The sequence below is a fragment of the Lontra canadensis genome, unplaced genomic scaffold (genome assembly GCF_010015895.1).
Source record: "Lontra canadensis isolate GAN:19392208 unplaced genomic scaffold, GSC_riverotter_1.0 scaffold4, whole genome shotgun sequence".
Taxonomy (NCBI): domain Eukaryota; kingdom Metazoa; phylum Chordata; class Mammalia; order Carnivora; family Mustelidae; genus Lontra; species Lontra canadensis.
Window position 1 is genome coordinate 43,855,399 of NW_022630998.1, and position 25,528 is coordinate 43,880,926.

Below are 25,528 nucleotides of genomic sequence, written 5' to 3' on the forward strand. Positions count from 1 at the left end.
GCATGTTGTATTGCAGCCAAACTTGGAGATAAACCACCATGCAGACAAGTCCCTCGATAGCTTCTGTAAATGGCAGAAATCCATTCTCTCTCACCAAAGTGATGGAAACACCATTCCAGAAAATGGGATTGCCCACCACGATAATGCTGTTCTTATTACTAGGTATGGTTTGTTGCAAATATTTTATCTTTGATTGTTGTGTTTGATATTTTAACTATATTTGGTTCTGTCTAAACCCTCATTCAGGTAATGAGTATATTGAAAGCAAACTGGTAAATTTGTTAATCACAATTGAGAAAGAATATATTACACTATTATAGTATTTGCATCAAATGAACCAAATAAGAAAAAAGAACATATTTAGAGTTGACTTAGAAATATAATAAACATCTTTCCTTCAACTGATACCTATTCCTAAGTTTTAATTGGAAGCACATGTATGTTTTCTTCATTGAACAAAATACATAATAAAACAAAGATTAAAAAGTATGAGATTATATTTTAAAAACAAAGCTGAGTCATCATTCTTGGTTATAAAATACATTAATTATTCTTATCTCCAAATTTTTAAAAGGGAGGACATCAATAGTTACACAATTTACTTAGATGAATGTTTATTTAATTAAAAATATTTTAATTAATGTCTAAATATAAAGAAGCACATTTATTACATTACATGTTGATAGCTTGCTTCTCAGGGAAAAAATTATTATTTGATGATAATGCAATGAATTTATATATTTCTTTCCAGTTTTACATAACTTGTTCAGATCCTTTTATTCCTTACTCTCCAACAATAAGTCTGTGAAATAGATACCATTATTATTTTTCCCATGTAAAAAATGAGGAAACTAGTTTAAAATACTTTAATTGCTCAAGTAAGTGAAAGCGCAGATCTCAAACCCTGGTAATCCTGACTTCTATGACTGTACTATGCTAGCTGTCTTAGTTTTTTATACCTTAATTATGACTGGTTAGAAGCATGCTTAAATCATTTAAGATGAACTTGTCTTTTGACCTCTTATCAGTATTTAAAAATGACCAAAAAATAAGCAAAATGGAAGCATTATTCTATCTTAGTAAAATGAAATATTCCTTGTTATCTTATTTCTTTAATTGGCAAGATAGTATTTAACATGTATTTCTTCTGTGGTGTGCCCATTGACTCTACGTTAAACTATACGGAGGGAGTATAAAGTTACATGGCATCAGAATCTTGAGATCCCAGAAGATAATGTGACTTTAACTTTTTAAAAAATGTCCCTGTTAACCAAGTTGTAGAGTTAAAGCTTCTGAGTTTTTGGTTTTTTTTTTTTTTTGAAACAATTCTTATTACTATAATTGACTTCATCTACCTGGCATTGTAAACTAGAAAATTTTGTTTATGACATGCTTGCTGAATAAAAACAACATTGTATGGGTTCTGTATTCATATGTGTTGACATGTCAGTGTGATAAATTCTGCAATTCTTCAGAGTCTTGTGGTCTGGAACGATTCCCAAATGTATTTGAGGAGTTAAAAATACACTAAGAATTGTGTAAATATAGAAACATTTGTATAAATATATATATATATATATAGATATGATTAGTGTCAATGAAATTACTACAGGAAAATGTTTGTTATATATGATTAGCAAAATGATCACAGATAATTTACATTGGCTTCTGTGTTTATAGTTATAAAGTCCAACTCTCCCCAAAAGATAATGCCCAGTGGACTCCTAGTGCTTTATATTTTTGTTATTGTATGTGCATTCAATTTTTAGCTTTTGCATCAAATGACAGTAGCTATACCAAGAGTGCACGTTTAGAAGTGTTTGAGTCGTGAAATTTATCTGGGCAGTTAGCCATCTTTTCTTTGCACTGGCTGCAATATTCAGCTGTCTTTTCCCTCTGAATTGGTCCAGATATTTTTCTGATCCTCTGCAGAGCTCTTCCTTGTTTCTATAAGCTACTTTGAGTGCTTTCTTGATGCCCGAGGTTTGAATGTAAAATTTTCTTTTTAAATTTGTCTTCTAAAGGTTGGACTAGTACTAGGAATGATCTCAGGATTTAACAGGACGGTACTTTGAAGAGTTCGTATCTCATACCATTTTTGATTGGTTATATAGTGGAAGTTAGAAAAGTACCTCTTTGGGGCGGCATAGAGTGCCTTTTTGAATTGTTGTTGTCTCAAAGTAACTTTTAGCTTATTTAAATGTCTACTTACTTAAAAGTCTAGTGAATTATTAAGGCCATGGAGTGACTTCTAAATTTGATGAATGTCATCTGTAACACATAGAGTTTTTTGTTGGGTGGTTAACCATCTTGATTCTTAATATATTTTTAATTTGTGAAACTGAATATATCTTTAAATTATACTACTACTTCTAGTAAAATTAAATAATTTTTGTAAATGCTCTTATATTAATGTTTTTCATTGCTCTTATATTACCGTTTTTCATGGCCTTATGTAACTCACTCATTACCATATTCAGGATTATGACTTCACCATTTATAGGTAAGATCATGATTTGTGTTTGCTTGAAATGTCAGCTCACTAGGGAGAATGTATAATGTGTTTGCTGTGAATTCCAGAGAAAAATTAATGGGTATGTTTATCTCCACTAGGCCAAATTTTATCTCAGGGATTTAAATGTTTTAAGCAGAAAACCACTTGGAACTGTAGTTACTTAGGTAATAATAGTTACTTTTGAAAAAATGAAAGTATGAAAACTCAAAATACTGTCTTCTCTTAGCAAATAATATTTTTTATATTGATATAAATTTAAAGCAAACTGCTCTACAAAGCTATCAGTCACTGTGACTAGACATAAATAAATAAGCAATATAAAAAATTTAAAATTCTGGGAGTGCTTGGATGGCTTCGTCAGTTGGGCATCCGACTTGATTGTGGCTCAGGTCGTGATATCAGGGTCGTGAGATTGAGCCCTGCATGGGGCTACTTGTGATCAAATAAATAAATAAAATATTTATTTTATAAATAAATAAATAAATAAAATCTTCTTAAAAAGATTTTATTTATTTATTTGACAGAGAGAGATCACAAGTAGGCAGAGAGGCAGGCAAAGAGAGAGCGGGAAGCAGGCTCCCCGCCGAGCAGAGAGCCCCATGTGGGACTCGATCCCAGGACCCTGAGATCATGACCCCAGCCGAAGGAAGCTGCTCAACCCACTGAGCCACCCAGGTGCCCAATAAATAAAATATTTAAAAAATTTAAAAAAAATTAAAGTATAATTGACAGTATCTACTTTAAGTGTACAATGTGATACCTGGATGTTCATATATCTCCCCAGATCTTGAAAGTTTGTAGCCATTATTTCCTTTAATAAGCTTTTTGCCTCTTTTTCTCTCTCTCTTCTCCTTCTTGGACTCCCATGCTAATATTTCATTTCTTCTTTTTTTTTTATTTTTGTTTTTGCTTTTCTTTTAATGGGGAATATCAAATAATTTGTTTCCAAGTTCATGGTTTCTTCTGCTCGATATGTCTGCTGTTGTTGTTCTCTATTGCGTTTTTTAAAATTTCATTCACTTTATTCTTCAGCTCCAAAATTTCGTTTTGATTCTTTTATATAATTTTGATCTCCCTTTTGAATTTATTATTTTATTCACACATTCTTTTCCTGATATCACTGAGTTGTGGATCTGTCTTTTTGTAGCTTGCCAAACTTTTTAAGGACAATTATTTTGAATTATTTGTCAATTTGTAGATTTCTATTCCTTTGCAGTCAGCTACTGGAAAATCATTGTATTCCTTTGGTGGTGTCACATTTCCTTGATTTTTCATCTTTCTATAGCTTTGTGTTAATATCTATACATTTAATGGAATAGTCACCTTTTCCAGATTTTATGGAATGATTTTGGGAGAGAAGGATCTTTGTCTGTGAGCATAAGAGTACTGGCTGGGTTGAGTATGGTGTTTCTAGCTCTGGGAAAGTTCCAGCAATGTAGTCTCTATTCACCTGTGTTAGCTGAGATTAGCCTTAGTAAAGATTTCAAAGTTTCTTAATTGTCAAGGCTATGTTTTTCTGCAGCAGTAGTAAAGGCTGTTGGGGCCCACAAGATCTTTTTCTTTCATGGGGAATGTCATGATTCAAGGGATTTCTCTTGAAGAGGGGTCCAGCTTGCAAGTACCCATGAGTGTTGGTAGTACTGATATTTGATATGTGGGGACATTTGGTAATTTTTTAAAAATAATTGAATAAGATACTATATAACTAGGTCAAGCAATGATTAATATTTTGTACTTGAAACTCTACAAACAGAATTTAAGAAGATAAAATAGAACTGTATATATACACTTAAAAAGTTATGCATGTTGGGGCACCTGAGTGGCTCAGTTGGCTAAGCATCTGCTTTCCACTCAGGTCTTGATCCTGGGTCCTGGGATCCAGCCCCATGTCTGGGTCCGTGCTCAGCAGATAGTTTGCTTCTCCTTCTCCCTCTGTCTGCTATACCCACTGATTGTGCTCTTTCCCTCTCTCTCTGTCAAATAAATAAAATCTTTAAAAAAAAGTTATACATGTTACAAAACTTTCATATTATTCTAATTAAGCTTTGTATTAAGAAACTGTGCTTAGGAGTACATATCTACAATTTGACAGATTTAAAAATTATATTTGTATTAAGAAACTGCTTAGGAGTACATATCTACAATTTGACAGATTTAAAAATTATTTATATTTCCTTGTGAAGTCAGAAAATATTCACCAAATTTAAAGTCAAGACAATTTCCTTCTTTCTTTTTTAAAAATATCTTTAATATTTTATTTATTTATTTGAGAGAGAGAGATAAAGATAGTGAGAGAGGAGGAGCAGAGGAGAAAGGGAGAAGCAGGCTTCCCACTGAGCCGGGAGCCTGATGCAGGCTTCCATCCCAAAACTCTGGGACCATGACCTGAGCTGAAGGCAGAAGCCCAACTGACTAAGCCACTCAGGCGCCCCCAAGTCAAGACATTTTCTAAATTTATTTTGTGGCAAAAGCACTCAAGAAATCTTTTTATAGTCTGAAAATCAGTAGGAATTTAGAGACATAGAGTATTCTTGTACCAGTGTTGAACAATTAACATGAACAGACTAATATATTAATTTCCTGGAGTTCTCCTATCAAAGATTAGAATCATGTTTTCCATCTTTAATATATTAGTATATAACAATATATATATTTCAGACAGGAATTATAACCTACTTTTTTAATTATAGATTTATTGAGATATAATTCATAGACCATACACTTTGCCCATTTAAATGTACGGCTCCATGGCTTTTAGTATATTTACAGGCTTGTGCAGCCATCACTGTAATTAATTTTAGGACATTTCCATCATTCTTATATGAAGTTGTCACCCAGTCTCTTATCTTTCCCATACCAGCCCCAGACTGAGCAACTACTAATCTACTTTTAGTCTCTATAGCTTTGCCTATTCAGGACTGGTTGTATGACTGGAATAATAAAATATGTAGTCTTTTGTGACTGGCTTTTACTTTGCATAGTGTTTTCAAGGTTCATCTACATTGTGGCATATATCAGGACTTCATTCCTCTTACTTGACTACATTCTTGAAAAGTCAAGATCCAGATTTTTTAACAATGCCTCTATTAATAGACTATTCTTTAATAATCATACTTCCTTTTCAGTTTTTTATTAATGAAATGCATAGGACATATAAATATATCTCATAATACAGATGCAAAAATTGCACACCAAGTTACATATTTTAGTCTTTAATTAAAATGAACATATTTATCCTCTTAAGGGATCATGACTATTTGCTTTGTTGTTGCTGGATTTTAAAGGGATTAGAATTTCCAAAGTCCACTAATATTTTCAGTTGGGAGATTGAAAATAGCTATAAAAAAATAGTTTCTTGCTACAACTTGGCCTATAGTGTGTGAATGTAAGCAAGTTTTCTTAATTTTTATAGACTATATCTATCAGAATTATATATTACCTTCATGATTATATATTAAAACAGATAGGAAAAGGAAATTAAATGTGATACATTAACTTTTATTTGGTATTCATTTATGGATTTCTTTTAATCCTTAAGGAAATGCCAGATAAATTTTTTATGAACTATCACTAGACTTCTAAGAATATGCCAATTTATTGGCAGCAGAGGAATCTTGAATTCAGTTTGTGGATGAATTGATTTTGTAATTTGGGCATTTTGAGACATTTATTTTTCTTTTACCACTCTGGCTCTTTCATGCTTAGTTATCCAAACCACCTATACCCTTCTTCCTTTTCCAGATTCACTTCATCTCTGGTTAATTCATTTCATCTCTGGTTTGTTGATTCCTTACTCAAGTGTGTTTATCTAGATTCAGTTTCCATTCCAATCAAGGATTGTGATAGACTTGTGCAACCTTAATTTCCTGTGCAATCTGGAACAGTTTTAAGAGTGAGAGAAGGTACCACTGGCAGGTATGCCTATATAATAGGCACAAACTAAGATCAGGTAAATAAGGATTATGGTCATCCCAGGAATTACCTATGTTTGCTTCTTAAACTTTAATTAAAAATGTAAATAAGAAGATATTTTTCTCTCAGTGCCTAAGGTTGACTAAATATATGTAATTTAATGAACTATCTTTTTTCTTACACACCTTGCCTAAAACTGGGGTTTACTTGTAAGGGGCATCATTAAATACTTAAAGAAGGGTCTATTCTAAAATACACTTATTTTTAAGGAATAGTAAGTTTAGTATCTATATTGGTTTTATGGATGTATTTATGCAATTGTTTATTATGTGCCAAACTCTTAAGTGCTTTGCAGATGTTTAATCTTTTAAATATCACAATAAATGCATGAGAGAAGTTCTGTTATCTCCATTTTATAGATGAGGAAACTTGGGCACAGGGAAGTAAAATAATTGGCCAGATCACACATTAGTTAAAAGACCCAAGATTTATACCAGGTAATCTGGTTCCAGAGTCCTTTGAGAGGACATATAAGGGTGTTGAACAAAAAATAATGTGGAGATACTTTAATAATGTTGGTGCCTGTGGTAGGCAGACCTCTTTGATGCCCCTCAATGATCTTTGCCTGCTGCTATTCATGATTTTGTGTCATCTGCTCCTATTGAGTTTGTGCTAAACCTAATGAATTGACATCTTCACAATGCAGATTCTTCCTACCTACAAAAAGATATATCTCTTTGTTTATTTAGGTCTTCTCTAATTTTTCTTAGCAATGTTTTGTGATTTTTCAATGTTTTCACACTTGTTTGTTCTTGTTGTAAATGATATTTTTAAAATTTCATTTTATAATCATTCATCACTAGTATATACAAATACAGTTGGCTTGTATCCTGCACTTTTGCTAAGTTCATTTATTAGTTTTAGTAGCTTCTTAAAAGATTACATTGGATTTTCTACAAAGATAATCATGTTTTCGAGGTTAAAGGTAGTTTTATTTCTTCATCTTTTTTTAGTGTATTAATATAGTGAGTGTGTTGATTAGTTTAGAATATCTTAACAATCTTGTATTCCTGGGATTGGCCATGATGTATTATCCTTTTAATATATTATTAGATACAATTTGCCAATATTTTATTTATTGCATCTATTTCTTTTTTTAAAAATTTTATTTATTTTTTGAGAGAGAGACAGAGCATGAGTTGGGGGAGGGACAGAGGAAGAGGGACAAGCAGACTCTCTGCTGAGTCGGGAGCCTGATGTGGGGATCAATCCCAAACCCTGAAAGCATAACCTGAGCCAAAGATGCTTAACTAACAGAGCCACCCATACGCCCCTTTTTGCATCTATTCCTTATGAGAGTTATTGTTCTGTAGTTCTCTTTCTTTCTTTCTTTCTTTCTTTCTTTCTTTCTTTCTTCTTTCTTTCTAAGATTTTATTTATTTGACAGAAAGAGACACAGTGAGAGAGGGAAATGCAAGCAAGGAGAGTAGGAGAGGGAGAAGCAGGCTTCCCAAGCAGGGAGTCCGATGCAGAGCCTGATCCCAGGACCCTGGGATCATGATCCTAGCTGAAGGCAGACACTTAACAACTGAGCCACCCAGGTGCCCCTGTTCTGTAGTTTTCTTATAATGCCTTGGCCTGGTTTTGATATTAGGGTAATGTTGACCTCTAGAGTAAATTAAAAAATATTTTTTCCTTTTCAGTATTCTGAAAAAGTTCATATAGAATTAGTATTATTTCTTCTGCAAATATTTTGGGTGGTAAACAAAGTGAAGCCATCTAGACCAGGAGTTTTCTTTGTTGGATAGTTCTTAATTACTAATGCAAATAATTTAAGAGATAAAGGGCTATAAAGTTATTTTATTGAGTGTGCTTTGATAGTTTGACTCTTTCAAGAAATGTATTTCATCTAAGTTGCAGAAGGTATTGACATAGTAGTTCACAATGTCCTGTTATCCTTTTAATATCTGCAGAACATGGAGTGAGGTTACCTCTTTTTTGATATCATTAATTTTTGTTCCTTTTTTCCTAGTCACTGTGCCTAGAGTTTTAATGACCATCTCAAATTTGGCTTTGGTGGTTTTCTCTATTCTTTCTCTGTTTTCTATTTCTTTTATTTCTGCCACGATTTTTACTGTCTTTTGCCCTTCTCTTTGTAGTTTCTTAAAGCAGAAACTGTGGTCATTGATTCATGACCTTTCTGCTTTTTCTGGTATGTGTTCGTTGTTATAAAATTTCCTTCTAAATTCAGTTTTATCACATCCCACAAATTTATGTTGTAGTTTCAGCTCAAAATACTTTTTATTTTATTTATTTATTTATTTTTAAAGATTTTATTTATTTATTTGACAGATAGAGATCACAAGTAGGCAGAGAGGCAGGCAGAGAGAGAGAGGAGGTTCCCTGCTGAGCAGAGAGCCCGATGTGGGGCTCGATCCCAGAACCCTGGGATCATGACCTGAGCCAAAGGCAGCGGCTTTAACCCTCTGAGCCACCCAGGTGCCCCTCAAAATACTTTTTATTTTTTTAAAGATTATTTATTTATTTGACAGACAGAAATCACAAGTAGGCAGAGAGGCAGACAGAGAGAGAGGAGGAAGCAGGCTCCCTGCCAAGCAGAGAGCCCGATGCGGGACTTGATCCCAGGTCCTGGGATCATGACCTGAGCCAAAGGCAGAGGCTCAACCCCCTGAGCCACCCAGGCGCCCCCTCAAAATACTTTTTAATTCCCCTTTATTTCTTTTCTTTTCCCCATGCACTACTTTTAGTTCTGAATATTTGTCCCCCCACTGAGATCATTCTTTTATTTCCAATTTAATTCTTTTACAGTCAAAGAATACAGTCAGAAAATATACTTTGTATTACTCAAATGCTTTTCAACTTATTGAGAATTGTTTTATGGCCCAGAATATGGTCTTTCTTGGTATATGTTTCAAGTGCACTTCAGGTTAAAAGAATGTGTATTCGCTATTGTTGGGTGGAATATCCTAAAAATATTAATCAGATTAATTTGGGGGTTCAGAGTTTTCTAGTCTTTTATATCCTACTGATTTAAATAATTTGATTATGATGTATTTTGAAATAGTTTCCTTCATGTTTACAGTTGCTGAGATAATTATATCTGATTTTATCAGTTTTGCAATTTCTAGTCATTATTTCCTCAAATATATTTTTGGTTTTACTCCCTTCCTCTCTTGGTGATTCCACCTGCCCTTGTATTTGACTGCTTGAAGTTGTTCCACAGCTCACTGATGTTCTGTTTATTATTTTAAATTCTCTTTTCTCTGTGTTTTTCATTTTGGGTAGTTTCTATTGCTGTGTCCTCTCATTTGTTAATTTTTTTCCCCTCAGTGTCTAATCGGTCATTAGTACCATCTAATTTATATTTTCATCTCACACAGCATAAATTTTTTCATCTTTAGTAGTTTAATTTTTTTTAATCTTCCATATCATTTTGGAGATATAAAAATTTGGGAAAATATAAAGCTTTAGAAAGTATAAAAACTGTTTTAAAGATCTTGTCTGCTAGTTTTAGTATCTCTGTCAGTTCTGAATCAGTTTCAATTGACTAATAAATCTTTTTATTATGAGTTGCATTTTCCTGCTTCTTTGCATGCCTGACAGTCTTTGATTGGATATCAGACATTCTGTTATTTTACCTCTTGGGGTACTGGATTTATTTGTAATAAATATTCTAATTTCTGGGGACATCTGGGTGGCTCAGTCTGTTAAGCCGCTGCCTTTAGCTCAGGTCATGATCCCAGGGTCCTGGGATAGAGGCCCACATCGGGTTCCCTGCTCAATAAGGAGTCTGTGTCTTCCTCTCCACCCACCCCTCCCCTACCTGTACTCTCTCTGTCTCTGTCTCTGTCTCTGTCTCTCTCTCAAATAAATAAATTTTAAAGAAATTCTAATTTCCAGAATGCAGTTAGGTTCCTTGGATCTTGATTCTTTTGCGCCTTCCTGTTAAGATTTGTTATGCTGGGGCACCTGGGTGGCTCAGTGGATTAAGCCTCTGCCTTCAATTCAGGTCATGATCTCAGGGCCTGGGATCAAGCCCTGCATGGGGCTCTCTGCTCAGCGGGGAGCCTGCTTCCCTCTCTGTCTCTGCCTACTTGTGATCTCTCTCTCTCTCTGTGTCAAATAAATAAATAAAATCTCTAAATTAAAAAAAAAATTGTTATGCAGGATAGGAGCAATGCTCAGTGTAGGGGTGGTTATTCCCCAATACTGAGCTAAGTCCCTTCTGAACACTGGTATACAATGCCTTGTGAATCTTGGGGTTTTCTAGTTGGCCTGGGTGGGAATAGCCCTTTATCCCATGTTATATGAGTGATGGGTTATGTGATCTCTAACATTTTTGGGAAATTCTTTCCCTGGCCTTGGGTTCTTCCCTCACACCCATGTGGTGATTAGAATTGTCAAGAATTTACTTCTGGAAATTTCCAAAATTTGCTTTTTGTATAACTTTCTCTTCTCCTATAGTTAATCTTATAAATTCTAGCTAGGGTGATCTCTCATATTTTCTGCTTTGTCTCTTCAACACTAAGAGTCCATTGGGCTCTCCTGCCTTTCACTACTCTGTACCAGGGCCTGGAAATTTTCAAGGTGGTAGCTGGGGTAATGCTAGAGCTTAATTTGATTGCTGTTTCTCAAGGATCACTGCCCTTCATTTTCTAATGTCTAGTGTATTACAAAATGACATTTTATATACTTTGTTTGCTTTTAAAATAGTTTCAGGCAGGAAATTTGATCCCTTTACTCTATCTTGACTGGAAGTGCATGTCCCAGGCAAACATTTTAAAATTTTTGTGTACCCTCTGCAAGTATCTGGAGATATCCCTTTCCTTTACCCCTAAATAGTTTGGTTTGTATATTCTAAGATCAAATACTTCTCTCACTTAACCATAGTCCAGTTGTCAAAATCAAGGCATTTAACACTGATACAGTAGTATTATTTAACAATCTACATTTCATATTCAAATTTTATCAGTTGTCCTAATATTCTTTATAAGTATTTTCCCCTTCAGGCTAGTATCTAATCTAGTGTCATACATTGCATTTATTTCTCTTGTCTTCTTCAAGATTCTCTTTTAATCTGAATTAATTCTCAATTTCTTTTATCTTGACTTTGACATTTTTAAAGCATATATGTGTTTTTCATGATATGTACCTTAATTTGCATTTTCTGTTGTTTACTCAGAATTAAATTAAATTTATACATAATTTTTCAGGAATAACACTGAGTAATATTTGTTTTTTTTTTAAGTATAGCATATCAAGATACACAGGATATTGATTTTTTTCAAGTATTATAGATACGAATTTTGATCACTTGGTTAAGGTGATATCCACCATGTTTTTCCTTTGTATTTTTATTTTTTAAATTATTTTTTATTTTTAAGTAATTTGTACACCAACCTGGGGCTCAAACTCACAACCCTGAGACCAGGAATTCCCATCTGTTTGCAGCACTCTGTGCTCTCCTCCAGCCAGTAAGACATTAACTTTCTGCTTTGTATATTGCCATCCTGCCAGTAATTGATTGATATATTCCCACATCCAACTTGTTATATTCCCACAAATGTTTCTGTAAATTTTATATATTACTGATGAAGTGACTATATGAACTTTAATAAGGTCTAACCTGTTAAAACAAGAACAACAAACACACAAATAATAAACTCAAAATTGTTTCAGTTATATTAATTCTACACAAATCTATTAAAATTAAAATATTGTTAATTAAAAGTTTAGTGATTTCTTATATCTTGCCTCTTTTACTTCTGTAATGTTTTCTTAATTGGTTTGGCTTATTTTCAGAAATGTTTGAATTAGAATCAAGAAGTAATAAGTATTTTTTTTAACTTTACATTCCCTAGGTAATTTGGGGGGCTGGATTTAATTCTTAACATTAATATTATTTAAATATAAGAATTTTTTGTACATCAGGTAATCTCAGTAAGAATTGCAAGAGTTCACATAAACCAGTACATAAGTAAAAATGTGAGACTCAAAGGCTTTATTTTACATGGCAAATGTCAACCAGCAGGTGATTTGCAGATAATTAACGAAAGTATTATATTAAGTGGAATGTTTTCTGCTAACTATATTTGCAAAGATGTCTTACTTTAATAACAGGTGTATCTTTGAGTTTAGTATTAAAACACATGTTTTATTTTAACTGTAAGAGAAAGAGACTAAATGAATTATTTAAGATAAGCTGTTACTAAAAATTGGACAATTAAAACTCCAAGTGTACTTACTTAACATACAAACAAGGGATAAAGGAATAATGAAATATATTAAGCAATAAGAAAAATAAGATCTTATATATAATAATCATATATTGTCTTTCTTAAAAACTTACTGGATTTTCAATATGTGCAAGGCATTATCTTAGATGCTGGGATCTGGGGTGAGCTAGACAAATTCCCTGCTTTCATGGAGCTTACTTTCTAATGTATTGAAGTAGATAATAAACAGATATGTAAATACTTTTTTGACTGGCAGATTTGAAATACATTGTTAATAAAGGTAATGCTATTTCCATTTTGAAGGATTTTAAACAAGGGAAACAGCCATCTTTCTTCCTTCCTTCCTTTCTTTCTTTCTTTCTTTCTTACTTTCTTTCTTTCTTTCTTTCTTTCTTTTTTAAATTAACGTATAATGTACTATTAGCTCCAGGGGAACAGCCATCTTTCTGAAATGATTTGAATGGAAGCTTGCCTTGTAGTTGGGGCACTGACATTATTCTCTCAAGATTTCTTCCAACTTGGAGATTTCCATGCTAAAATAAGATGCACATTGAAATAATGTCACAATTTGCTGAGAAGGCACAAATTTGATAAGATATAAATTGTTGACCTTTCATCCTTTAATTGGGCTTTTAAAAAGGATCTTCAATATATATTAAATATTATTGATTTCTCAAAGTAATCCTAAGGATTATCATCGCTACTTCATGTCTGCGAGTATGTACATTCTTTTAAAGATTTTTTCTTTTTTTAAGTAATACTATACCCAACATGGGCTCAGACTCACAACTCTAAAATCAAGAATGGGACACTCTACTGACTGAGCCAGCCAGGTGCCCCTACAAGTACATGTTTTTAATATTTTTTGATACCTTATTGTTTTTATTTTAAAAATGATAATCTTTTTATTTTATGCTAATTTTATAATTACAAAAAAAGCATGAAGAGTTCCTTTATGACCTTCACCTTGCTTCTCCTACTGTTAGTTAGCATCTATATATCAACAATACAGTTCTCAAAAGTGGACATTAATGTTGGTATAATATTATTGGCTAAATTAAAATATGCCCAAACTGAAGAAAATACAGACAATAATATAATGGATACTCATGTTGATTTAGCAAATGTAAACATTTTACAATATTTCTTTGAATCCTTTGAAAAAATAAGTGTTGCTCATAAAGTTGGAGCCTTTTTTGCACTCCACTTCTATTCCCTCATTTCTTTCCTTGAGATAACTACTATCTACTTAATAGAATGGAAATTGCTCACTCCTTAAGACCTGTTCTACTGTCTGTTCTACTACTATTTATTTACCCTAGGAACACAAAACTAAATACAAAATTAATTTAAAATATAAAACACAAAGTAAATACATATTTTATATTGGGGTGCTTGGATGGTACAGTCGGTTGAGCATTTGACTCTTGGTTTCAGCTCAGGTCATGATAGCAGGGTCATGAGATGGAGCCCTGGGTCAGGCCCCATGCTCACCATGAAGTATGCCTACAGTTTTTCTCTTCCTCTCCCTCTGCCCCTCCCCACCACACTTCCTCTCTCGAAAATAAATAATCTTTTAAAAATATGTTTTAAAATATTTTATATTTATATATATTTTAATATTTTCTATATTTTACACAACCATAACCTGGGGGTATATATTCTGATGTAGCAAAAGCACAAAAACATAGATGTAAAGGATCCATACAAATTTTAGTAGTCTGAAGATAGTAGTTATCTCAAGGGAAATATTGGTAAAACCATATTGTAGAGGCAGAGGAAGAGGGAGAAGCACACTCCCCACTGAGCAGGTAGCCCAATGTGGGGATGGATCCTCAGATCCTTGGATCATGACCTGAGCCAAAGGCAGACATTTATCCAACTGAGCCACCAATGCACCCCTGTAGTGTACTTTATACTCCCATGTCACAGATAAATAAAATCAAAGGTAGATCTAGGTCTATCAGTTTCTTTTTTTCCCTTGTAACATCTTTATTGACATATAATTTACACACCATACAGTTCATCTGCCTAACATGAAGAATTCAATTGTTTTTTAGTATATTTACAATTATAAACTATCACCACTATCTTAGAATACTTCTGTCACCCCAAAATGAAACCTGTTCTTATTAGCAGTCACCCTCCTCTTCTCCTAGTCCTAGGAAACCTCTAACCTACTTGCTGTAGAGATATGCTTGTTTTGGATATTTCATATAATGGAATCATAACGTAAGTGGCTTCTTTGACTCAGAATGTTTTCAAGGTTCATCAGTGTTGTAGCATGTATCGGTACTTCATTCCTTTTTATGGCCAAAGAACATTTTATTTTATGGGTATATTACATTTTATTTATCATTTCATCCTTGATGGACATTTGGGTTGTTTCTTCTTTTTGGCTATTATGAATAATGTTGCTGTGAAGATTCATGTACAAGGTTTTATGTGGTTGTGCATTTTAATTTCTCTTGAGTATATACCTAGGAGGAATTGCTGGATCATATGGTTAAGTCTGTATTAACCTTCTGAGGAACTGTCAGACTATTTCCCAAAATGCTTGCACTATTTATGTTCCCACCAGCACTGTATAAATGTTCAAATTTCTCCACACCCTGGCCAACATTTTTTTATTGTCTGTCTTTTTGGTCACAGTATTTCTACTGAGTATGAGGTGGCAGCTTATTGTGATTTTGACTTGGGTTTTTTTGAAGGCTATGTTGAACACTGTTTCATGTGCTTATTAGCTATTTGTCTATCTCTTTTGAAGAAATATATAATGTATTTTTATTTTACTTGATTGCATTTCTTGATTGGATTTACATAGATACTAAAGATGAACGTTGAACTTTATGCAAAATCAAGTAGTCACTCTGAGGACTATATTATTCAATTACTTACTGAATAGGTATTGTTGCATAATGGAAAGTGGGCTTTGAAGTCACACAGACCTTGAATCCCACCCCTGACATTATATCTGTTCGTTGGTGAGCTTAGGGCTGAATATCAAAACACTCTGAACTTGTAGGATGATATTAATGACATAACGTGTGTGAGTACTGGGTACAGTAATAGGAAGGCATAGTAATAATTTGGAACTATTATTAACCAAATGTTAAACACAAATCAGGTTTTGAGAAGGCAAAGTATGGTGGAATCATAGAAGTGGCACTAATTTTACGTGGAGGAGAGTCTAAACGTAACTTCATTTAGGGACTTCAAAGTTCTATAGGAATTTGGATAAATGATGGGTGCCTGTGAGGAAAGGGACATTGCATGTGCAGTGATATGGAAAATTGAATGAGAAAATGGCCTCATTTGGGGAACTAAAAGCTCAGTATTTTTAGGACGGAAAGTGTGGGTGAGAAATTATATGAAGTGAGGTTAGACAGGTAGAATTTCATTCACTCGTTCATTTATTCAACCTATGTTTTTGAATTGATAAATATATGTCACTATAAAGAAAAAATGTCATTGTGCTGTTAGCTGCTAGGTATTCAGTGGTGAATAAGTCAAAGAATGAGTTGGTTGGGTTTGAGGAAAAGAAGAGAAGTATAGTGATCAAAGGGGAGAATGATATGCAATAATATTAAAGAAGTTGTAAGGGCCAGACCATTTCGTGTGCATGCTTATAAGTTTAGCACCAAGGTATAGAAATAACCATTTCCTCCATTTGTGAGTATTTATATAGATTTATTTTGTTTGTTTTTTAGTTAGTAAAAACAATGGAATCCTCTTTGTACACAGATAAAGTATGTCCATATTATGCAATGCTAATCAAGAATATATGGGGATGAAAAATTCTTCAAGAAATAAAGTAAAGCAGGAAACAAACTTACAGAATAATGCATAAAGCATTACCTCTTTTGTGTTTAAAAAAAATCAACAAAACTAGAAAAAAAGGAGGAAAATTAACTTTTATTTTCTTTACATAAAGGATGACATTGGAAAAATTCAAGTGGAAAAGTGACACGATCAGATTTGAAAAATGTCCCTGGCAAGGGTGTGGAGAGGGTAGATTGAGTGTGTGTGTGTGTGTGTGTGTGTGTGAGAGAGAGAGAGAGAGAGAGAGAGAGAGATTAAGTGCTAACATATGCAAAGCAGTGGAAAATGGGTGGAAAAAATTCAATGCCCCTTTTCTCTCCAGTTCAGAAAGGCTTTTTAGAACTGTTTGAATTAGCATTTCACTTTCTTTTTAAATTTATCCCAAAGAAGTGGATGCCAGACAAAAATCAGAGCTCCAGTGTTAGGAGATGAGGTGTTCTTGATGAGTAGGGTAAAAGGATAAAGGAAAAGGAGAGAAAAGAGATTTGAGGAATAAAGAAGGGGCAAACTCATTTAGAGACATTTATCAGAAGTTATGCTTCTTTTTTGGTTAACTTTTCACACTGGATTACTTTGGGAGAATATTTACTAAATTAGCTATATCTTCCTACCCTACTCCCCCCAAATTCATCAAAGACTAACATCCCCACAAATGATATCATTCTTATTTCGTAAATTCTCACACCTTAATAATGGGCCAATGTTAAGGAAGTGTTGAGAGAAATATTTCTGAAAACTTGTTCTAGAGTAAGACACAGTGACATTTTAATATTTTGCCCACTTCTTACAATCTCTTCTCAACTTACATTTACTTTTAGTGATCTCATTCACTTTCATGATTTTCAGTGTCATTTAGTCGAGTACATCTATATAGTCTTAAGCGCCATTTATAACAAATAAACATTTCCAGCCCTGATCCCTCCCCTTAACTCTGTATTTGTTGCCTATTTGACACAGCCATGTACCTCAAACTTAACATATCCAAAACTAAGTTTCCAATCTTACCTTTAAACCTGTTCTTTCTTTAGCTTTTCTTATTTCAGGTTTTCCCTACATGGCAATTAAAATATTTTTCCTATTATACAAAAAGCAAAAAAGGTTCTAATTAGGAAGCTAATATCAAGAAATTAATAACTTGAAATGGGAAATTAATATACCCTAGGTTCAGCTCTCCCCCAAATTTCAAGCATTTCCTGTTTCCTCATTTTACATTGTTATTTTTTCTTTGCTGAAATCCCACACCTTTGGCCCTATCTCTTGTCTAAATTATCAAAACATGCATACTTAAAAACACTATTAAAAAGGAAGAAGTTGAGTTATAGTTCTTGCAAAGGTATATAAAGTATTTATGAGATCCTTCTTACCATCAATTTCTCTGGAGGTCTGGATATACTTTTCCAAATGAGTTGGGGGCCTAAAAGATACAATTAAAATGGTACAGTAACTTTTCAAATGTTCCTTCAAAAAATAGTTTCTCCATTTTACTGATGCTAAATGATGTTGAGACAACAAAGACTATGACATTCATACAGGGCTTTATAAGACTGTAGTGGAAAGGCTGGAAAAAGAAATAGGAAAATTATTTAGATAATTTTAAAGGGCATAAAAATTGTTGTCTTCTCCAAAAAATACCATAAGGTTGCATTTATTCATTCACTGAGACATTCAACAAACATTTACAGAGGATTTACTCTGTGTAAATTATTGGGGCAATATAACAGTTAATAAGACAGATAAAAGTCTAAGCTTTTAACTTTCACTCAGAAGAGAAATTGATTATGAAAAAGTAGACAAAGAAATACATAATTTTAATGTGTTATATGTATTAGGATAGAGACAGAGAGACAAACAACATAAGGTGGGAGAAAGATCTTTCTGATAAGGCAACTTTTAAAGGTTTAGAACTTACAAGGCACTTGGCTGGCCCCGTTGGTAAGCATGCTTCTCTTGATTTGGGGATTGTGAGTTCAAGTCCCAAGTTGGGGATAGAGAATACTTGAGGGGAAAGAAAACAAACTACAAACATATTTAGAACTTTCAAAAGTTCCAAAGAAGGAAGAGTCAGCCATATTGGAGGAGGAGAATGACAATGGCATGAGTTTATGCAAATGAAAAGTAAACACTAGTAAGTAAGTGAGGTGAGAAAGAATTTGGGTTATATGAGGTATTTGCAGCAAGTGCATACATATGTATTCCTTTTTCCCCTATTTATTTTTGCCTTCTCTTTTTTTTAACCCCTACCCCCCTTGGCTGTCTGTTATATTGAAAAATATACTAATTGGGATCCTTATTTGCATTGAATTGGACTTTTTTTTTTAAGATTTTATTTATTCACTTATTTGTCAGAGAGAGAGAGAGAGAGAGAGAGAGAGATCACAAGCAGGCAGAGCTGCAGGCAGAGGCAGAGAGAGAAGCAGGCTCCCTGCTGATCAAGGAGCCCGATGTGGGACTTGATCCCAGGGTCCTGGGATCACACCTGAGCTGAAGGCAGCGGCTCAACCAACTGAGCCACCCAGGTGTCCCTGGATTGGACTTGTTGATGGAGAATTTCCCTGAAGGTGATTGGGTTTGGGCTTTTTTCCTGGGGAAGCAAAACTGTCAGTGTCTACAGGTCTTTTCTATGAGACCATTCAGTTTTTCCAGAAAATAACCCAGTAGTTTCCTGCCTTATTGCAAGTGTTCTGAAAGCAAGATAGGGAAGGAGATGAACGGGTTCCAAATAAACATACTGTCATTGTTTAAAGTTTAGGCTTTTTTTTTTTTTTTTTAAAGACTTTATTTATTTACTTGACAGACCGAGATCACAAGTAGACAGAGAGGCAGGCAGAGAGAGAGAGGGAAGCAGGCTCCCTGCCGAGCAGAGAGCCCGATGCGGGACTCGATCCCAGGACCCTGAGATCATGACCTGAGCCGAAGGCAGCGGCTTAACCCACTGAGCCACCCAGGCGCCCTAAAGTTTAGGCTTTACATTTGCCTTCCAGTGGGTTAGATATGCTTGAAACTGAGCCTTTTTGGTTTCATTTCTTCAAAGAACAAAACTGGAGGTCAGGAGTGTGGAGGAGGGCCTTTTCTAGGTTCGCAGGAATACCTAATCTTTTCTGTATCCACTTTGAACCAATCTGTCTTCAGTCTTATGTCTCACTTCTTTCAAAGACGGTTGCTTCTTTAATTTTCCGTTTTCTTTGAGCAAAGATAATTTTGTTATTTAAATTAACTTTGTCCTCATTCAGAAGACAAAGTTCATTCAACAAAGCAATTCAACGATTGCTGAAGTTAGCTATTGTAGTGATAGTTGAAGTACCACTGATTTTGATAATGAATTTTGTGATAACAAAATTTTGTTAAATTTAAGGCAAATTAGGAAATGTAATTTTGTGACATTATGGAAGGTACCATGGTAATGCCTTAAATGTTGAGTGACAGTTGTTAGAATACCTACTTTCTTAAAATACTACCTATAAAATCAGACACAATTGGAGTACATGGTGTGAAATAGTTTTTTATTTTGTTTATAAACTCTTGATAATTCAAATAGAATTATTAGGCATTTTTCTATGTCAAATGTATTACTAGTTTTCCGTATTATTGACTTTTTTTTTTTTTTTTAGATTTTATATGTTTATTTGAGAGAGAGAGTGAGAAAGAGAGAGAGCACAAGAGGGGGAGGGTCAGAGAGCCTAATGCAGGAATGGATCCTAGAATTCTGGTATCATGACTTGAGCTGAAGGCAGATGCTTAACCAGTTGAGCCACCCTGGTGCCCGAATATTATTGACTTTTAAAAATGTCTCCAGTTTAATGATTTAATTTTCATGTTGTCCTATTACCTAAGGTTGGTTCCTTCTTATTAATCATTCAGTTGTTGTTTTTTTTAAACATTTTATTTATTTATTTGACAGAGAGATCACAAGTAGGCAGAGAGGCAGGCAGAGAGAGAAAGGGGGAAGCAGGCTCCCTGCTGAGCAGAGAGCCCGATGCGGGACTTGATCCCAGGACCCTGAGACCATGACCTGAGCCGAAGGCAGAGGGTTTAACCCACTGAGCCACCCAGGCCCCCCAATCATTCAGTATTATGATGATAAATAATATTGTGTATATAGTAAATTTATTTTTACTCTCATGTTCACTTTCTTTTTCTTTTTTCCCATTGACTCTATTTCTTCCAGTGGCAGTTCCTCACATTGTCAATTTTCCATTACTTTTTTGGCTGTGATCCTTAGGCTAACTAGGAAAGCTTTGATTTCCTACTTTTTGTACACATACAGATAATAAAGACTGAGCATGCCCTTTGAATATCTCACAGGAAACTCCCTAGGAAGACAGCAGGATTGACAAATAGCAAGGTACTTTTTGCATAGCAGGGTCCTCAGGAAAATTCAAATATGTAAAATAAGTTGTTTTCAGAAAAAAGTTGAGAGCAGCATGTAAATTAAGGAATCGTTTTGGTGCTTAGCAGGGAGGTACTCCTTGAAGCTCTTTAAATGTGCTCTGGGTTTCCTCCTTTGGCATGTAAGCACTTTTACTTTTCTAGAGTTGTAGAAGAATAATAATTATATTTGTGGGTCTAAATTTGTAGTAAGTGAAAGGTGATTAAAAATAATATTTTCTCAGTATGTACTTAGTGAAACTTTCTATTGGGGAGAGAGGAAACAAAACTAATTTTAAATCATGTTTTTTTTCTTTTGAAGTTATATTTATTTAATTGCTACACCAAATGTGGGACTCGAACTCATGAGCCTGAGATCAAGAATCCCATATTCTTCCGACTGATGCAGCCAGGTGCCCCTCAAATTATGGTTTTGAAGAGACCTTGTTATATTACTTCTCCTTTTTCATAAGTAATTTCTTCTCCTTCTTTTTTTTAAGATTTTATTGATTTGTCAGAGAGAGAGGGATAGAGAGAGAGCACAAGCAGGGAGAGCAGCAGGCAGAGGGAGAAGCAGGCTCCCTGCTGAGCAAGGAGTGCGATGAGGACTCTATCCCAAGACCTTAGGATCATGACCCAAGGGGAAGACAGACGCTTAACTGACTGAGCCACCCAGGTGTTCCATTCATAAATAATTTCTAGTGGCAAGAAAAGTTTGTTGTAAACATTTCTGCTTTATCTTAATTATAATTAGAATTTTGATTAGTTATGTTTTATTTTTTAAACTTATCGCTTTTTCTAGAAGTATGAATTTTTTCAAATGTTCTGAGTCATACTGGCATTTTAACTTTTACCTGCATTTAGCTGAATTTGGTTGTCTATCTACTCTTATTCCAAACTTTGCATTTATTTGCATACCAAATATGTACTTCCACATTTATTAACTTTTTCTTTCCACTGTTATTTTTATGCTTTTTATAAGCCTATTATCTTTGTCAGTAACTATAATCTATCCCAGTTTGAGGTATCAGGGCATTTATATAGGAAACCAAAACATAGTTGTCTTAATTTACTTTGGATTGGATTTTTTTGGTAACAGTTTTTTTTTTTTTTTAGAGAAAATCCACAGACTATACCATTCACCCATTTAAAGTATATGATACAGTGGTTTTGTTGTTTGTTTTTTAAAGATTTTATTATTTATTTATTTGACAGACAGAGATCACAAGTAGGCAGATAAGCAGGCAGAGGGGGGGGGGGCGGGAAGCAGGCTCCCCTGAGCAGAAAGCCTGATGTGGGCTCGATCCCAGAACCCTGAGATCATGACCTGAGCCAAAGGCAGAGGCTTAACCCACTGAGCCACCCAGGCTCCCATGATATAGTGTTTTTTAGTGTATCCAGAGAGTTGTGTAACCATTACCACATTGTATTAATTAAATTGTTTGCCTCTTTGTATGTTTTTGTTTCTCCTTTATTTGTTTGAAAGTTATAGATTTCATTTTTATTCTTTTGATGATTATTCTTGGCATTTTATCAAATGTACTTAATAAAGTAAAAGTAATCAGTAGTATTCTTTCATAAACAAATTAAAACCCATTAAAACATGTAAGTTAACCACTCCTGGACTTTTAGGGTACTGTTATTCTGTATTTTATTTATAGTTCTTTTTAACTCCACAAACAGATATTACCACCACCATACAAGCATCATCATTATACCACCACCATCATCACTGCAGTTTTTATATAGACAACAATTCTTTTTATTTATTTACACATGTCCCAATTTCTTTCTTCACTGTACTTCTTTGCATATTAGTGATCATTTTCCTTTTCTCTGAAGTGCAATTTTTAGAAGTGTCTTTGGAGAAAGTGTTTGTAGTAAACTTTATGATTGATCTGGAAATACTTTTTTTTTTGCCCTAGTTTTTCAAAGATAGCTTTGCTGGGTTCACAATCGTAGGTTGATAATTCCTTTCTCTTAATATTTTGAAAATAATATTATAATCCCTTTTGATTTCCATTTTTGTTGTTAATGTGTGGGATCAGTGTGATTGTCATTGTATGTGTAATCGATCTATCTCTGTAGCTGCTTTCAAGTTCTTTGTATCTTTAGAAATGTATTTTTAGATATTTAAACTTCTTAGTATAGAATATGCCTTTTGTATCTTGTGGATTCATATCTTTCATCAGAGCTGGAAGTTTCTCAGGATTAGATTTGCAAATGTATGTTCTTTTCAACTCTTTCTATTCTTTCTTGGGTCTCTTTAGATGTATTTCCAGCCTTCTCATTTAGACCACTGTTCACCTAATCTTTTCCTGATCGTCATCTGCTTGTTATTCTGTGCTGCAGTCTAGGTAAATTTTTTCTTATCTACAAGTTCCTGATTCTCTCTTTAGCTTTGATTAATCTGCCATTTAACTCATTCACTGAGTTTAACACATTTACTGAGTAACTCATTCACTGTTTAAAAATTATGTATTTTTTCTTTTTTAGTTCTGTTTTGTTTTTCTCAAGTCAGCATGGCCATTTTTTGACATTCTCTTTTTCGTTACTTTTAAAATAGTTCATTCCATTTTTTGTTTTTAACATTTAAGATTCATTTTCTTTGTTCAGATGCCCTATGTAAAACTAAAAGTAGATTAATCTAAAATCTCTAATTGAACTCAAGTTGTAAATTTGCCTTTACTCTTTCATGTTTGCTTATTTTTTACTTTAGAATAATAATGATATTTTAGGAAGATTTAAATGATAATGGGTAAATTGGGCTAGGTATAAAGAGACCAGTTAGGAGGCATCTCCATGGCATAAATGTACTGAAGAATTCGATAATGTGAAACAGAGACATCACAAAGACTAATCTGGACTATTCTTTACGAGAACAAAGAAAAATAGTCAAAAATAATACCAAGTTTCAATTTGCAGCATGAGCATAATTTTTGCATTTACAGTTATGGGAAAGGTCTGGGTAAAGGTATTGGAAAAATGAGACTTAATGGCTTTAGAATGTTAGAGTGATGTAGGACATTAAGGTTGAAAGATTCATTAGGTAAGAGAAAATGGAGGTCTAGCATTCAGACAGGGTAGGTGTGAATATCACCAGGAGAAAGATAACTGGAAAAAAAAAAAAAAAGTAGAAAACCATCTAGGGGAATCAAATTTAAAAGAGGCTGAGATTCAGATATAGTTCAAATTAGGCCCGTAGAAATAGATGTACAGCCCATTGAACAAGACAAATGGTATAGTTAAGAAGTCAAAGTAAATCACAACAAACAACTGATAAATTCATTGACACTATAAGTTTTACTTTATTTTCATATAGAATTGACTTGAGATTTTTGGGCATACGTGAATTTTTTTTTTTTTTTTCCCAAATAGACAAATTTCAAATAAACACAAGAAAAGATCTTCAACATCACTAATTTTAGGGAAATACAAATTAAAATCACAATGAGATACCTATACACATCCATTACAATGGCTAAAATTAAAAACCAAACAAATGACTCACAACACTGAATGGTTGGAGGCCATGGGAATTCTCATACATTGCTGGTAGGAGTTGAAAATGGTATGCCACTCTATAAAACAGGTTGGCAATTACTTACAAAGTTAAATGTGCACTTACCATTGACTCAATCATGCTCTTGGGTATTTATCACAGGAAAATGAAACTTGTTTTCATATCAAAACCTGTACATGAATGTTTATAAAAGTTTTAGTCATAATCACTCCAAAGTGGAAACAACCTAATATCGTAGAAATCCAAAGGAAGGAGCTGTTGACTCATGGAGCCACTTGGATGAATCTCAAAGGTTATGTACTTTGTAATTACATTTATATGACATTTTGGAAAAGATGAAAATATAGTATGCAGATCAGTGGTTAGGAATAGGGATGTGGTGTGAGTATAAAGGGATTGCAGGAGGGAGGGTTTTTTTTTTGGAGTGATAATTCCATTTGATTGTAGTAGTGGTTACACGTTTATGTATGTGTTAAAATTCATGGAACTGTACACAAAAAGTTAATTTTAGTATGTGGTAATTGTTAAAATAAAAAATTTTTAAGTGTCTTTTTTTTTTTTTTTTTTTCCAAAAAGGCAATCGGCAGCCATCAAAAAAATTTAAGCACGTGCTCTTCTAAGGGATTCCTTTTCTGGGAATATGCTGTCCATATGATAGCGAATGACCACATCTGCTCACTGAGCATTTGAAAATTAGCTCACCTAAATAGAGTTTTAATTTAAGTGTAAAAAGCAGTCTGGGTTTTAAGGAATTACTACAAATAAAAGAATATACAATATTACTAATTTTTTACATTGGTTTACATGTTGAAATGATAATTTGGACATAATAATTTAAATATAGTATATTTTTAAAATTAAAAAATTGGCCATTTTATGCCTTATGGATGCAGTATTCATGTTTACTTGATCCATTACCATGTTTCAAAATAAATTGTAATAGATCATTTGTGGAAAGGTGTTCTGAGAGCTTTAATCTGAAATGCAACTGTAATGGAAATGCCCCCTCTTCCAGCTGTGCTCGTCTAGCACTATTAAATGTAAAATCATTTACATATTATTCTAAAAGTTTTGGTATAGTGAGATCAAAGACTGTTTAGACTGTTTACTTTATGCACCCATATTCCAAGCATC

General features: G+C 33.7%; 1 protein-coding gene across 5 annotated transcripts in view; it reads left to right on the plus strand.

The window, feature by feature from the left end:
* The window catches only part of ADAMTS6 (ADAM metallopeptidase with thrombospondin type 1 motif 6), a 289,783-nt gene that overhangs the window by 27,381 nt on the left and 236,874 nt on the right, over nucleotides 1-25,528 (plus strand). For all 5 annotated transcript variants that reach the window (XR_004381633.1, XM_032849701.1, XM_032849711.1 and 2 more), the window contains one exon: nucleotides 17-162. Coding sequence is in view for 4 of the 5 variants with exons in the window: in XM_032849701.1 (XP_032705592.1) it covers nucleotides 17-162 (146 nt within the window). In the remaining variant the exon portion in view is untranslated. The remainder of the gene's footprint in view (nucleotides 1-16; nucleotides 163-25,528) is intronic.